Source organism: Grus americana, chromosome 4 (genome assembly GCF_028858705.1).
Source record: "Grus americana isolate bGruAme1 chromosome 4, bGruAme1.mat, whole genome shotgun sequence".
Taxonomy (NCBI): domain Eukaryota; kingdom Metazoa; phylum Chordata; class Aves; order Gruiformes; family Gruidae; genus Grus; species Grus americana.
This window is the reverse complement of record NC_072855.1, coordinates 55,191,084-55,207,959: the sequence shown is the minus strand read 5'-3', so window position 1 is coordinate 55,207,959 and position 16,876 is coordinate 55,191,084. Positions and strand designations below refer to the sequence as shown.

The following is a 16,876-nucleotide window of genomic DNA, read 5'->3' as shown; positions in this document are numbered from 1 at the left end:
CACTTCCCAAAGGAGCACCCATCTTAGGCTCCCTCTTGGTTCCTGCTTCCCATCACAGCAAAGTCAAGAAAAAAAGGGTCTGTGAGGTTGGTGGGATATCCCTGCAAGACTGGCAGCACTCTAGGACTAGTGAGGTCCTTTTACAGCTTACCTAGTACCTGAAGCCATTCAATTTAACCTACAATCAGCTATGGTCAAGTTCCCCTCTCACCAACTCTCTCTTAGTGGGTGGCCCAGAACAGGCATCTCACCCTGATGATGGCGTGCCTTTCTGCTGTGTGGACATGGATGAAAACACTCACAGCCTCTAGGTTTTGATTATTAAATCCAACACCAACCCTCTTGTGTCCATCCTGGCGGTGGCACCTCACTGCTAAAAGCTCAGACTCTAGATCTAGTGTCTTATCCTTCCTGAAGGCCTATCATAGCATTTGTACGTCCTCCCCCTCAGGGATTCACCCGCACAGGAACACTCTCTTGCATCTCAGCTTCACAGTGTTCAAAGCATGATGTTTAAAGCAAGCAGCACACGGGCTTTGCTTAACTTCTCTCTTCCCTCAGTTCGCTCTTCAAAATACAAGCACAGAAGATCTAGAAAAAACACCAGAAGCAGTATGCAAGTCTGCTCATGCTTCTGAGGATTAGGGCCACTGCTATGGGAAGGGGAAAAAGAATATTCATCTAATTTTTGGTCACGGTCAGGCTTCCTTGAATCTTTCCTAATGTTATCTCTCCCACAAAAAAAAAAGTGTTTCATATTTTTCCAAAGTTCCTTCTTTTTCCCCTCTATGATCTTCTCATTTCTCAAGCATCACAGAGGGTTGGGCAGAGGAGGTTAAAAAAAAATACCAAAAACCTGTAATTTTAGCTGCCTCCAGGCAATACTGTTCAGCTGCTGATGGCCCTGCTTCGAATTCACAGGCTCAGTCTGCTTACAATAAAAAACCAAACCCAAACCACAATACTTCAATGCCATCGGCTAGTTAGACCAGAGCCCCTAAAAACCAAAACAATTAACCAGTTCCCAAAACCATCTCTAACCAGCACACTGATTGCTATGTTACATGGTTGTAGATGGCATTGTATAATCATGAGGAAGTAAGAAACACTAAAAATTATAAAATGCTTTGCTCAGAGCTCTACCCATTTCCTCTTCAATTTAAGGCATTGCTTTGTCCCTCCACTACACAGTGGACATCACATTAAGGCGTATCTGCTTTTATATGGCCTAAATATGTGCCGTGGATAACGTTTCCTCCATCCCCGACACCACTGAGCATTAGTACCTAGCTCTCAAAGGCAGGATACTTCCCAACGAGGCAAAGAACAGGTTGGCTTCGTGACATACTGCCCTTGCTGCTGGTGGTGTTTTAAACACACAACTCAGTCCTGCAGTTTGCACTGTTACGGCACTTCTTATAGATACATCCTTTTGTCACTAAAGGCACATAGAGACTACTTCTCTTTCCAGATTTAGATGTAAATGTAGAATTTGAACTACATAACTACCTGCTACAGCTACCAACTACCTACAGCTTTAGAGCCATAATAACCAAGCCTAATTTTTACTTAAAACTGACATACTTGAGGTAGAAAAAGGAGTGAAGACACTTGAGCACTGACAACCTCGTCAAGAAAATCCTTATCCCAACATCTCAAAGGTTTTCTACTATTACTGTAAATATTAACATAACAGCAGAACATCTATCATCAGAAAGTCCCCAAATTCCCCAGCTATTTGTTGATTCAGCTTCACTGGCATGATACGGCAATCCACAGTTATATATTAAACCAGCCTGCCATAAGTTTGACATTGTGCGACTATGAATGCACAGACTGAAAGATGTAGGCACCACACCAAATCATGTGTATTAGTGTCGTTGGTTCTGTTTAAATCATCCAATTGCCCTAGAGAAAAATCTTTTTTAGAATACTTATTTCACCGTCTCAATATCTCAGCTGGAAGAACTTTTGGAAAATCCCATATGAGTTTTTAACTGGCCTTGCTGTATACAAAGAAATCATTAGTTCCTGCTTGGAAACAACTAAAGCATAATATATAAACTATTATATTACCTTATAACTGAAGAACTAGTCCACAGTAACGAGACATCATAGTTTCAAGGAGGAGAGGAAGTAAGCATTATAGTGATACTACTCAAGAAACAAAATCACTATGGCATTATCAGATGGCTTTGAAATGATCAACTTTTTCTAAAACTTATGATTATCTTTTTGTTTGTGATAACCTGAAATCCATGATCCTTTATTAAATCCTATTTTGTACACAGGGAACTTGACACCTACAGTGCAGCAGTAGACAAGAGCAGTGCCATTAAAACCCCCCACCTTTTCTAAGCAATTTTGCAAATTAAGGATAGAGCCCAGTAAGAGTTTTCTGTGACTCTAGAACTCGGTGTACTCTTGACTCCCCCATATGGCTTTAAAAACAGCTGTCTTCTAGTTTAGACAGGACAGATATCTGAAAATCAGTTTTTTATATCTGAATAATTTGTATGGAATGAGTCTGGCATGAAGAGTACAGAGTAAGCTTAAAAGGTTCATGTAAGAGAGATCATTATGTGGAAATCAAAATTCCAATAACATTATTTGTTCCACAGAAAGCTTGTGAGAACAGTGAAAAAAACCCTTGGTATACAATGCACAAGCCCTTTAATCCTACACAGATGAATCTTACTGAACAATTTTATCTGCCTTAATAAAAACACTGCAAATAAATGATTGCAACATTAATTTGTTGCATGCTTGTCCATATTTGTCAAGAGCTTTGCTCATAAGAACATTTATCTTGAAACAAAATTATCTGTACCATATGTGCTTCTTGATCCTTCCTTGCTACTATTCAGTCAAGAAAACAGAAGCATGGTTTAAACCAGGAAACACTGAAACAGTAAGCATGCTTTAATTTTTGTTTTTAAATCAGCATTTATTGTTACTGTAGGGTGGAATTTTACCTATGAAGTAAAAAGCTAATTGCTTATTTCATTTCACCCTTCACACCTTCACTGCTGGCAAGTGTATCAAACATTGCAAACAAAAGCAATTTGCATTTTCAATACAAGAAAGCAATCTGCAATACAGAAGATACCAGCTACATCCTGATACAACGTAGTCAAACGGATCACCAACTGAAAGTTGTCATGTTAAAAGACATTAACAACTATATTGGAGCTACTTTATTGGAGATAAATATTAAGAAAAACCTTATATGCTTAAATATTTTTTACTTCCTTCCTCCTTTCAGATCAGCTATTCTAATAAACTAAGCAGGAGAAACAGAGCTTTCCAAATTCAAGCAAGAAGTAATACTTATAAAGAAATTTAATATGCAAAACCAGACCAAGGTTCATCAAGCAGCTAATATTGGCTGAGATATAACACACTTCTATTTGATACTCCTGTTTCGGAATCATACTGGAAGAACTCCGTATCGGACCTTTGCAGAATACTATTTGCTTATCTTCAGCAGTTTGCTGCAAAATTTGACTCTGAACTTTCAAATTAGTGTTATTATACAGGAAATTGTCAGGTACTTTTAATACCAGACTGCCACTTTACAGGAAACAGAGAAGTCACCGAGAAGGAAAAACAGATTCGAATGATACAGGAAGTTGAATATACTCTACATTTTATTAGTGAAAAACAAGCACCTTAAGAATCATGACAACAAATGAAACACCATTCGAAAGGAAAAAAAAAGTACACATTGCACTCTGCAAACTGGCAATACAAACATGTAAATCACTGAAGATGCAAATTTAGAAAAAAATACAAAATAATTTATAAAACCAGGTCACTCAAAGCGCTTTGGTCACTCAAACCATTTAACTAACTGAAACTTTCAGTTTCTGTACAAGCCAAAAGAAAATCAGATTTGCCTCACTCTTAAAAGTTTCATGAGGGTAAGAAAGAGAAGTATAAGAGTGTAATAAAAACTCTAGTTGACAACTTTAGGATCTAGTACTATGAAATACAAGAGTGTAAACAAAACAGCCTCCGAAAAGAACTTCACGAAAAAAACCCAAACTGGAAGAAACAGCAGGACAATAGCACAATCAAATAGCAATGCTTCCTACCTGTTCGTAGTGGTAAGTCCGAAGTGATGTAATTTGTATTATTAAATAATGCGTTCATTCCCATGAACTGATCCATTGGAAACATCTAAATTGAAAGAAAATATATTCTTCATTACTACATGTATAGATAATTTCATAAAGAATCTATCAGCAAAGAATTTCAAAGTTCTCGGCAAATACTGAGACTGCAAACACCTTGGTGCAGTACATAAATATTTTATATCTATTTTATTTTTTGCTGGCAACAGCAGTGCAAGCAAAGCTGATAGTACTGACCAAGTTTCGCTAGTATCATGACACTGCACTGAGCTCAGCACAGTTTCTAAGCACTCATTTTGCTTCCATGCCCTAACAGCTATATATTCAAAAGAGCTTAGGCTGAAAATCTGACCCTAGATATCTTGCCCAAGGCCTTGCTGAGAACCTGTGAGTTTTCATTTCCACTTCTGTGATTAAACCCCACCAGACCACATTCCTTATGTAAACATATTTACAAGTTCTAATGCAAGAAAACAGTATACCCAGGTTAAATTTTTTTTTTTTTGAACAATGAAAAGTCTTAACCTCACTGTAATTGTTGTCAGGTATAAATCTATCTTCTTCCAAAGTGGAGCAAGCATAAAGGATTAAATAGTTTCTTTTTGGAAATTAAGGTGAGTAGAAATGTAGAAACGATCTGTTCTTCACTCAAACTTTTCACTCAAGCACTATTCTCGCAACTCGAATCATAAAATGACCTAATGAGATCAGGAAGAGCTTCTGAAGAGCTAGGCCTACTGATCTGTGTGAGTGAAGGAACATTTCAGTCATCAATGTTGATGCAAATTTCACAAAAAATAATGCGAAGGGGCCTTTTAGGGCGTAAGGAGCTTTATTTGCAGGTAAAGTCCAATGCCCACCACAGAAAAAAATTTGAGGCAAGTGTCACAAGCTGACAAGGCATAAAAATGAGTATTTTTTCAATTGCTTCTTTCAGCAGACCTAGCTTTCTTTTTCATTTCAGTCATTTCACCAGTGGCAAGACACTTTACAGGTCCCATAAAAAACACTTTCGAGGAAAAAAACCCCACAACTCTCTAGATTTCCTCAAACCTGATTTCTGCCAATAGCTGGAATGCTTTTATATCTCCATGTTGTCAAGTCTAGGAAATGACAGGACAATATGAGAGCAAGCCAAAACGGAGAGCTAGGAGAGAATACAGGAATATTGAAAATATACAAATCCACTTACTTGGGGATCAGACACTCCCATAATATAGGAATCTTCTCCTGCCATTTTAAGTCCTGAAACACAAAAACATTATCAGAACTCTCATTTTTTTCCAATGTACAACAATACAGAAAACGGAAAAATGTTTGAGTTAAAAGCTCCATCTCTGACCTTCTTGTTTTACTCATAATGTTAATGAAAATTCCTCAGTATTTGCAAGGTACAGGCTAAGGACAGAGTAGGCTACAGCTAGGATTGTCCATTGCCTGCTCCCAAGCAAGTAAAAATTAGTCAAAGTCCTTAAATGAAAATTTATTAAAATCAGGAATTAATTTGTTTCTGCCTTTGCTCTGACTATTCTGCCATTAGCTTTTAGGCAAAATCCTTATCACAGTTTAGCAAAAGCAGGACTCTGCATTTTTATATAATAAAAAGACTTCTGAGCGTTTATGAATGCCTGATGGTTTTCTTGTGAAGTACTACTAAATAGAGATAAAGACACCCAAGAAAGAACATCCAATATTTTTTCTTTAAATAAAACCAGGAGTCAAACATTCACTACTTTTGGATCACCTTTATTTCCAGAGGTCCACAAGTGCTTGGCACCCACAACAGCTCAGTGCTGACAACGCCAATTATGGATGTACAACATATCTAACCCTCTCTCACAGGTCTGTATGTAAATGCTGGGCACTGGGAAAGTTTAGCCTGGCTTAGTTTTCCTGGGGCCAGTAGCAAGCTGGTAGCTGAGCCTGGAAATTTTCTTAGGAATTTATTAGGTCTATTATAAAAGATTAGTGTTATTTCTTTTCATGTAGATGTTAACTGAAAGAATTACAATTTCACTCATGTTGATCTTACTAAAAAAAGCTCTCCAAGGAAATATCTAAAAATAACCATAGTGACTATTTCAAGAGACTCATGTCTACGTGCAAGCAGACACTCTAAATAAGGTTAATAACTAATAGAAGATAGAAACATGTCACTGGCCCTGATACTTCACCACAATGAACATGAACCATGTTTTCCAGCAAAGCAAAGTCAACGGTAAAAACCTACTGCCCTATGAAAGAGAGTGGAAGTGATCAGTAAACCAGTAAAGAAAAACTGAGTCACCATGTACCTTCCTACAGGAACCAGACAGGCAAAAAGCAAAAAGAAAACTGGAATACTCTGGTACTTCACTTTGACAGAGGCTCAACTCAGCTTGTTAACAGCTCCAAAGACATCATATAGCCACCCATCTCACACAAGTAAAAAATGAAAGAAAATTTAAAATTGAAAAATAGGAGACACTAAATAGCCAGATGACTTCCAGGTAAAAGAGGTCCATGAGGATAAAATTATTTTTTAACCTGGAAAATAAAAGTATTTGCCTGTCTGTAATTCAATTTTAGAGATAAATATTTATTGGGTAATTTTTATTTGTAGTATATGAACAAATATCAAGTAACTGGCCCTAAGCTTTCAGGCAAAAATGAATTAGAGATATAACAAGCAGCTGCAGCCACAGCCACCCACTTCATTACTTAATAAATCAGGATTTCAGCAACAGAAAAAATACAAGTCAATCAACATTCTCTCACAGGTACATTCTGCAAAGCATTATTTTCATCAATAATTTGCTATTGTTATTATCAATCATTATGGAAAAAAGTCAACATACAAGATGTAACAAAACCTTCAGCATACAACAAACTTTACTAAGATGTTTTATTTGACATTCTGTTCCACAGAGAGAATATAACCCTCATCATCAGTTGACAAGTTATTTTGATAACTGTAATTTAGTTTTTGGGCAAACACTTCCCAGTTAAAGGTGTAGACATTACCGAAGACCTCAACAGCCAACATTTTTTACGAAGCGTGAGACAATACCCACCCTGATGATGCACACTGATTAGGTAACTGAGTGCCAATGCCAGATTTCTTCTGCATAAACAGAATAAAAACTGGTCCTAAAAGGCCTGTTTTGTGATCTCTCATATTTTAATCACTTACTACTTCATGAGTCATATATGCAAAATTCTGTTCCAAAATACCTGAAGTACCCAGATAACATGGTAAATATGCTTGTTCGGAAAAAAAAGCTTCTGAGGAGCTAATATCAATAGCATCTGCCTACTTGCCTGTTTGCTATATGTTTATTTCTTTGTAAAACTTTCAAACAAAGCATCTCACAGCTTTTTCTGTAAACCCAATAGGATAAATTTACCAGCAGGTTCTATCGTCTTTGCCCTATTCTGGTTTCTCAGACTGTATCACTCTCACTGCAGCAGAACTCTGAGGGAGCAGGGCAGCTCTCACCCCTGCTATGCTTCCTGGTCACATTTACAGTTCTACAATACATGACTTCAACAAAGTAGAAAAATACCACAGAGGCAGTATTTCTGAAAACTTTTCATTTAAAGTACTTTGATACAAAAATTAGAATCCATACAGAAATAAAACCTACAGCTATCTGAATCAGTCTTTCAATGTCACCTGATCAAAACGGTCATTTCTGGCTTTTTGGCTGATGCAGTTAACAAGAACATCATGAGAGCAAACCAGCAGTTATTAAAGATGAAGGTTACACTCAGAAACAGCAACGTAACTACCCACATACTACCCAATTGCTGTAAGTATGTACTAATGAATTTCTAACCAGATATTAAAAACAATCTCTCTCACACCAAAAGCACACGTGTCTCTTACTTGAGATCTTTTGTGTCGTGTTCAGTCAGCTGCAGTGTTTGGGGGAGAGGTTGAAGACATTCTCTCTGGCTCAAACGCTAAGCCAGTTTATTATAAACACACGATGATTTAGGTGTGCAAACATATGCCTTTGTGTATGTAAACTGACACTCGATTGCCTTTTCAGGGCCTAGAAAAAAATTAACCCGGTAGTTTAAAATGACCCCTCTAAATGACTGAAAACACTCTCAGTTTCACTGTATGTTTTGCCCTCTTTCAATACCAAACAAAACCCAAAAATGTTGCACAATCTCTACCTCCAAAATAGAATTTGTTTGCTTAGGATTTATTTAGTTAACAAATCCCTAAGCTTCCTCTTCTTACAAGAAAATCAGGGCAAATCCAGGGAGTCAATAGCATGATTAAAAAAAAAAAGACACATGCAGAAAAACAGACCCTAGCATTAATTGTATGGCTTTTAATTGGCCTCTTTCCTTATTGCTTGAGTTTCTAAGTACCTTTCCTACATGCATTAAGTGGTAAGATAAACATCTACCACGAGTAGCTTTGTTCATTCTCTCCTTATATGAGCTGTATTTTGGGGCAGAGATTGTTTTTATCCAAACTGTATTTGCTGCTATGTGCATCTTAGAGGAGTCAAGTCAAACCCACCTGTCTCATTTGAAGATGACTGGGATTAAAATTGTGTTGTGGAAGTTTGTGTTACCATACACACCTGCTTCCCACATAATCTCCAATTCCCACAAACTGTACTGCAAACTTGCATCTACAATTAAAAAAATACCCCTACACCTGCAGACCACAATCAACCACGAGAGCCTCCACCCTGGAGATCATCTGAAGTCTGTCAGATAATGGGGCACAGGAAACTAAACATTAACTCACAGTATTTTTTAGTGTGAAAATTCAAAGGTGGGTGAAGGAACGTCATTTAGCTCCTAATGTAATGGGAAAATGTCAAATCCAGCTAAACTTGTCCAAAACCACACAGCTGTGCCTACTGAAGGACTGTGTGTATCTATGTGCATAGGTGTATGTGTGCAGTATTCCTTTCTATGCACAGAGGGTCGGTTGCCCTTGTGAAAAAGGTGGAAAAAAAATAAGACAAAAAGAAAAACCCCAAAACCTAGGAAGATGCATATACATACACGTATACAGAAGATTATGAGTTGCATCAACCAACTAAACATAAAGGCAGTTACACTTTGCATCACTACTCCTCCTTAACAACCAACTAATACCAGGTCATACTGGCACAGCTGGAAGAACACAAGTTCATTTATTGTATTCTGAATATTTGTTTTAAAGCTGCAAAAGGATCAGGCATTTAAAATGGAAACAACATAATTAATGTAGGAATGCTGTCACCCAGCAACAAGAATTCTCATTTCTGTTTATCTCAATCATTTGATGTCAGATCTCTTTACTGCTATTCTCCAACATCCACTGTATCTAACTCCCTTTTAAAAACAGACGGGTTTCTCTAGTCAACTTTTTTTAGCCCTCTGATTTTTTAGAGTCCAGATCCTCCCCCCTACTGTTCCTCTTCAACTTTCAGGCTTGAATTTTAAAAATGAGGTAAACCATTTTCCTCTTTGATACCAATATCCAATCCAATACCTACAAACAGGGAATGGGACTTCTTCCTATTGCCTTTCTATTGACAAGCCGAACCCAATACAAATTTCATCATCTATGAGGAATCAAGCTTTAATGCTTGATTCAGATTCTAACAGTCCAGTTTTTTTCTGAAAACATTTACAGACATCTCATCCAGTAGCTACATGCCTTTTAAAAAACTAAGACTTGAAACTTCATTCTTTTTTTTTTTTCCTAGCTTTGTTCCCATACTAGCCTGGCTAAAAACCTGAACAGTATATATACTAACAAATTAGGAAGACTTCTTACTCCTCCAAGCAGGAAATACAATCATTTGAACGTTACCCTAAATAGTTGAACACTACCTCCCAAAAAAAAAGAAATTTTAGTAGCTCTAGTACCTCAAATCTATCTATTCATGTTTTAAAGCGCACCAGTGATGAAGCTAACATTTCACATAGGACCAGAAAAAAAACCAACAACAAAACATGACATAGGTTTCCTTTCCCAGACCTTCAAAGAGAGACAGGTAAGCAGGTCTCTACTTTTAATCTATGTTCTTTGAATATAAACATTTGTTTTTATGGTAACTATCCATCCTTGAGCCTCACTTTTCCATCCTTTTTTGCAAAATATAATCTGTATAGAGACAATTGTTTTAGAGGTCAGCATTTCCCAAATGGAGATGCTGGGAAATGTGTTGTGCAACGGACGCTGTGAGTTGCTGGGTCAGGGCTGGAAGCAGGACAAGAGCTGCTGAGATGATTTTGGCTGGAGGACAGAGCAGGTTGGTCTGACTCAACAAAGATACTGATCCAAGACGTTTAGTCTCAAGCCTTCATCACTGCAGTGCCTTCACAGTCAGGATGCCACCCATCCCTTTCAATGCCTGGCCTTTTCACCTTAGCTCTGGTCACCTCCTCTCAACTGCATCCAGCATTCCATTTCCCTTGTAACCCAGGATTTTTCCCAGAATACTGGGAGCACAACTCCGGAGCAAAACAACTGTGGTGCAGAATATATTCTTAAAGAAGCACAGGGAGGGGAAAAAAAGGAAGTTTGAGAACTGCTATTTTCTACCTCTGCACAAAATAGCAGGCCATACATATACACAGGCATAAGTCTTCTGAAGCTTCAGAGGACACACAAGCTGGGTCAGGAACATACAACAGTTACATGGACAACCCTTAGTTTAAGCTGTGCATGTCCTTCTAACCACTTTAATTGTTTAAGGCTGAATAAAAGATGCTTAAGAAAAATAAATCCTCTTTTTGTTAAAAGTAATGTAACAACAGTGGGGATATTGTAGAGGCAAGATTTCAAACAGTTGCTAGCATTTTGAACACATACTGTCCAAACCTGCTTAAAGCAGGTCTACACAACTAAACTCTAACAGCTGTTAGCTACCAGCACCTTGTACTTCTATAACTGTTGCCATTAATTAAGCTGCTGCAGAAGAAAATTTTCTGGAGAGGGAGAGTAGGGAGAGGGGAAAGAGACATTCCCCTCCCAAATACTAATCAAGCAAAATCTTAACACAGAAAAGGTTTTACCAATGGTTATTTACATGGTTCTCAACTACTCATTTTGATTGCATTCATTTTAATAAATTATACTGTTTCTGAAGTCTCCAGGCAAAGGTTAAGACTAGACCAAATATTTATCTTTAGATGAAAGCTATCCTGATGCACACTCTGGAAAAATGGGAAAACGCAACCTACACACACACACTTCTTAAAATAAAAGGAAAAGAAAAAGATCTGCTAGAGGCAGCAAATCGCTGGATTATTCAAAATAAGAGGTGATAAACAGCTACAGTATTCTGAAATATACAAAGTAAATAGAACCAAAATATTAAGGGAACATCATGCATACTTGCACTCACATTACTGGCATAGACCTCTTGAGCACAAACAGGAAAGAAAAAGCATTCTAAAAAACATGAGAAGTGATTGCTAACTCGCTCGAGTCAATAAGGAGCCCCATCAACTATGTTTTTTTGAAGGGATTTTAACTCAGTAATCAAACAGACTTGAAATTTGAAGTTTGCCTTTAAATGTTAAAAATTTACTAATATTTCTTCTCCCATCTATGACTTCAATACCTGGGGACATAGGGGACTGTTTTAAGGAAACTGTATGCTCAGTATAAAACTCAGCAATGCTCAATTTCTGCAAAAGCGGCATACGGAAGTTATATTTTTTTTTTTTACTTTCCTTCAGCTGCTACTAAGACGTGTAATCTCTGAATAAAGATTTGAGTATAATTTCTCAGTATACAAGTGAGAAAAGGCTTGTGCAGAGGCATTTTTATCAAAGATACTACTTTTGTCTGCAGACTTTTTCTCATCTGTAGACTGCAGTAACACTACATAACCCTAAATGACACTGTTTGATTTTCTAATATAACACCACTAATTGCCTCCTCTTGTTATTAATTAAGTCTGCTTATTATTTCCTGTTGGGTGGGACCTGTGAGTTCTGGCTGTGTATTTTTAAGATTAAAAAACTAAGTTCAAATTTTCATGTATTTTCAGTCATGAGCAGATACATTATTGGATAACAGTATAAAAACTACAAAACATTTAGGAAATTAAATCAATTGCAAGTATTAAAGATATTTCAGAAGTGTGATGCTCTGAATCAGAATTGTTGGGTGCAGAATTATTGTAGGAAATCTAGACTCGAATTTATTACACCAGATAACTACTAAATTTGAAGAAAAATTCACAGCATGAGGAAATTCACTTGGCAAATAGTAACTGTACCACCTGAATGGCTGCTTTATTAAGTATCTTTACAAACAGAATTTTTGTGTACGTGTTTTATTCCTTTCCCAAGTGTCAAAATAGTGAACTACTACGACAAGAGGAAATGCTACGATGCCATAAATATATAAACTGTTTTTCCAGGATATTGCTAGAATAAAATTAGAATGTTTTTGTTAAAACACATTCAAAGCAACTTAAATCAAAGGAATAAACAATATCCAAATATATGGCAAACATACTCTGGTATATGTGTAATGCTACGTATAATGTAAAAATAATGAGGCTCAACACAGCAAAACAACTCTAATAACTACATTGTATTTTAGCTACGTGGGGTGATAATGTTACTTGAACTAGCCTGAATATCATGTTAAAATGCTGTTACTTTTCCCTACAGATTAAAAAGAATCACTGAATGTTCTTTAGAAATAGTTCTAGTTCATACAAAGTTGTTCATCAAAGTCAAATTTTAACTTAAAAAGCCACACATACCCATTTCGTAAGCTTTCAGTGTAATGAATCATCATCAATATTAAACAGCAAACCTTTTCCTTTTTTGGGGGGAAAGAACAGAGTTTCTGAGAAGCCAAGTAACAAGCAAACCCAAGATTTCAGAAGTCCAGCTCACATAAGATTTGCTGTATCACCAGGTACTTTCACACAAGTTCTGGGGTCTTACTGAAGACACCGTCCCTCATTTCATGAACAAAGTCGGCAGAAGAGGGCTCAGAAAATAGGAAGGGCTGTTACCACTGCAATCACAAAAGTGAGCTAAGGGATTCTCAGTGTCCTTTTGGTTTCGAACAGCCACTGAAAATGTAACACGACAGAAACGGTCAGTTAAGTAACACCAATAGGTGGAACCAAACAGGTAGAAGCAAGTCAGGACTGTTACAGTTATACCTAGGTTTCAAATCTACAGGTGCAAAGTAGTTACTAAGGCTTCTTTTTTTTTGCTTTTTTTACAAAGAAATGGTAAAACTCCTGCAGCCTCAAAGTTCTACAGTAACCTATGATATCACAAAAACCACTTACACTAAACTAATGAGACCCAAAAAAACATCTGCTCACTTTGGTTTTACTTCATTTGTATGTTAAAATCTGTCCACAAGTAGTCAGACAGAAATATGATCTTTAAGAGAAACAAAAACCAACCAAACAAAAAAAAGCAACACCACACAACTCAGACCTACTTAGCTCTTGATCTGTTGATACCAATAGAGTTTGCTTGGAGGATGCAATGAAATACAGAGGTATTTTAGTTCAGCTAATTCTGCATTTTAAACAAAGGAAAAGATATATGTGGCATTACTTTTCAAAAGAACGTAAAAGTTGAAAGGGGTAAAAAAAATGCTAGTAGTAGCAATAGAAGTCTGTCAACTCCACCTAAATCCTAAACAAAGGATTCTACCTTGAGACTAGAATAATTTCAAACATCCTCTAAGGCCTTGCCTCTGAACCTGTCAACAGTGCTTCAGCAAAACATGTATGTTTAAATAAAATCACTGACTAAGACTCACTGAAATATTTCTATGCTTACAATTAGATGCTAACTTAGTGCCTGACTGACCTAAGGGCACAGTTAATGACAACTGTAATTATGATCTTATCAATGTAGAACTTCATAAAAGGTTCACAGCTTCTTTAAAGGACATCAAATTACAACTTCCACTTCTAAAATACCTATGTCAGAGCTAAAAGTGACCAAGATCAGGAATTTCATTTTCATTATTTGCCTAAAACAGTCTGTCCTCTTTGTTTTAAAATAACTGTGTTATTTTTTGTCTGAGAACCAAAGAAAAGCTATCAACATGTCAGAAAAAAAAAATTACACTTTAGAGTTTTCATTATTTGCTTAGGGAAAGGAGTAACAATTTTCTTTCAGAATAATACTTCTGAATTTAGAGTTGGCAAACATTTATACCACCGAAAGGTGAGAAGACTTTGGCAAGTACATGTTGAAGCAATCTATGAAAACAGAGTAATTAACCAGAATCTCTGAAGATTGCAGAATTTTCTCATCACTAGCTACATCAGAAAGCCAACTGTAAGTCAGTAAAAAAAAATATATAGTCTGTCACCGTATCTTTGCAACTTCAAAACAACATTTACTTTGTATGCATATAACTATTGATGGAGACTTGAACTTTGTAGTCAGCATCGAGCATCTTTGATAGTAAAACTCACAGGCGTTCAAACTTGGTTCCTGTCCTTCCAGACTCAAAGCCAAGCATGGTAACATGAATTCCTAACTGCACTTACTTCTGGAGTTTGCATGTATTCATGAGACAGTGGTATGGTAAGATTTTGGGAAAAAGCAATGATGAAAAGGAGGAGTATTGAAAATTCAAAAATTTATTAGTTAGCACATTTGCATCAGGGATATTTATTCGTAGGTATCCACTACTGAATTCATATAAAGGCATCCCAATGAAAAAAGTAAATTTATTTTTTTCATTAAAAATTATTTTAAAAGTCAAATATATAGTGACAGAGAAACAATTAAATTGCCTTTTTCAATAAATGAAGTAGGAAATTTTAGAATGTGCATATAAATGAAGTAGCACCCTCTGCTTTCCACCTTGTCACCCTCTACCAAGATTTCCTTGTTCTCTCTCCCAGCACACTTTTTTTTCCCCAATAAACTTTTCTGATTTCAAAATATGTACTACAAAAACATTACCAAGGTGCTGACTGAACTAAGCATCTACAGGTATGAAGTTTATCTGCTACATTCTTTTTAAAAAATACACAACATGACACAAAGTGATACAAAGCTGTTCTCAGGTTTACAACCTTAACTCTACTCAAAGTGTATTGACTTGCATGAAAAAATAATTTCATTTTTTTGATGACTCTACCACTGATTGACACTTCTTTCTTTAAAAAAGGGACAAAGGATGGAAAAAGGCTTTTGCCCTTCTGTTTAATATTTCAGATTAAATTATTTAATTGATCTTGCACATATTTTAGCACTGAGTTTCCTTGAAATCTCCACACTCTGTGGTAGATCCTTACAACAATATTTCAGCATAAATGTCAGTTAAACTCTTGAGCCAAGGAAGTTTACGGAACAGAGGATCTGCCTCTGGATAGTTACAGGCTGCTTTTTCCTCTTTCGTTTTCTCAATTAAACTGCAGTCATCCCTGTAGATTACAAAACACTGCAGACAGGATTACATCTTAGAATGACGTCTTGGTTAATGCTTTCCTAGAATGGGCAGCTACATTCCCTTTTGAAAGAGCAAAAATGCTTTAATTGAAATACTATTTCAAAAGCTGATACTTCACAGCACATTGACTCTGGATGTCAATAAACACAAAGAGCTGTATATTCAACTCTGTTGAGAGAGAGAATTCATCCAGTTAGTATTAATTTTCTCTGTGAACAGAATAAATGAAAAGAGGACTTCTGAAGCACAAAATGTCAAACATGATTGGCACTTTAAAACCATTAAAAATAATCTGTATTTATTTTAAAATGTTATTCTTTAGCAAAGATTTTGAGCATTTTAAAACAGGAAGTTGAAGTTGTTACAACCCCTTGCCTACAAAGCCTTATTCTGCAAATGCTTACAGGCACTCGTATTTACTTATTTGAATGAAATTACAGAGCAGTACACTGCATTATGGTAATGGCCAAACAACACATAGCTCATCTGTATCACATTTCAGAAATAATACTCCATTTTATATTCACGTAAGTCAACAGTGCTTCTTTATCAAAGTTACCATCAAAGCAGAAAGCGTCAATAGGTAAAAAAAAACCCACAAAACTGCGATGATGAAAAGTTGAATATATTTGGTTTTAAGGTTAAATGTAACAGAACAAGTAGTCTGATAATATTCCTTGTCATAGGAAGAACTTTTCAGTTTCTTCACTTACTACTAAATTGCCTTTAAAATCCTCACTTTGAAAGTAGCCTTTATTTATACTGTGCATGACACTTAGCAAGCCCTTCCCAAGACCAGGACACCAAGTTGCCAGTAGCAAACCTATGTGAGCACGGTAACCGTCTGTTTTTTCAAGGTCAGCCGGCGACTACACAACAGCAGACGCTCCAACCTGTGTCTCAGGTTAAGCACGTATGTCACCTTCGAAACCAAAAGCGTGAAAAGCAGCACCTCCTCCGCCTACAAGCACCCACTATACGCTCAGCAGAAGTTGGGCTTTCAATTTTTCTTCCCCACTTTGACAGTCCTTTACAGACACTCCTTCCTAACTAGGAAGATCCCTGTAATACATAAACGGAAAAGCCTACTACGTGCTTAAAAAAAAAAAAAAAAAAAAACCAAATCACAGAGGCAGCGTGCACTAAGCGCAATTTCTCAAACGCGCAACAGAAATGAAAGCAAGGTGGCAATCGCCGTTTCCAGAAACTCCGCACCGGGAAGAAGGGGCTGGCCGCCTCCCCGGCCCTCCACACGTTACCCTCGCCGGTAGGGCCGGCACCGACACGACCCGCAGCCCCCCGAGTCCCGCCACACGGCGCCGGCCGCTGT

General features: G+C 36.9%; 1 protein-coding gene across 3 annotated transcripts in view; it reads right to left on the bottom strand.

The window, feature by feature from the left end:
* The window catches only part of NFKB1 (nuclear factor kappa B subunit 1), a 59,030-nt gene that overhangs the window by 41,521 nt on the left and 633 nt on the right, over window positions 1-16,876 (bottom strand). For all 3 annotated transcript variants that reach the window (XM_054825651.1, XM_054825649.1, XM_054825650.1), the window contains exons 2-3: window positions 5,329-5,381; window positions 4,098-4,182 (exon numbers count right to left, since the gene is read on the bottom strand). In XM_054825651.1, coding sequence (XP_054681626.1) covers window positions 4,098-4,182; window positions 5,329-5,373 — 130 coding nt within the window. In that variant the 5' untranslated portion in view covers window positions 5,374-5,381. The remainder of the gene's footprint in view (window positions 1-4,097; window positions 4,183-5,328; window positions 5,382-16,876) is intronic.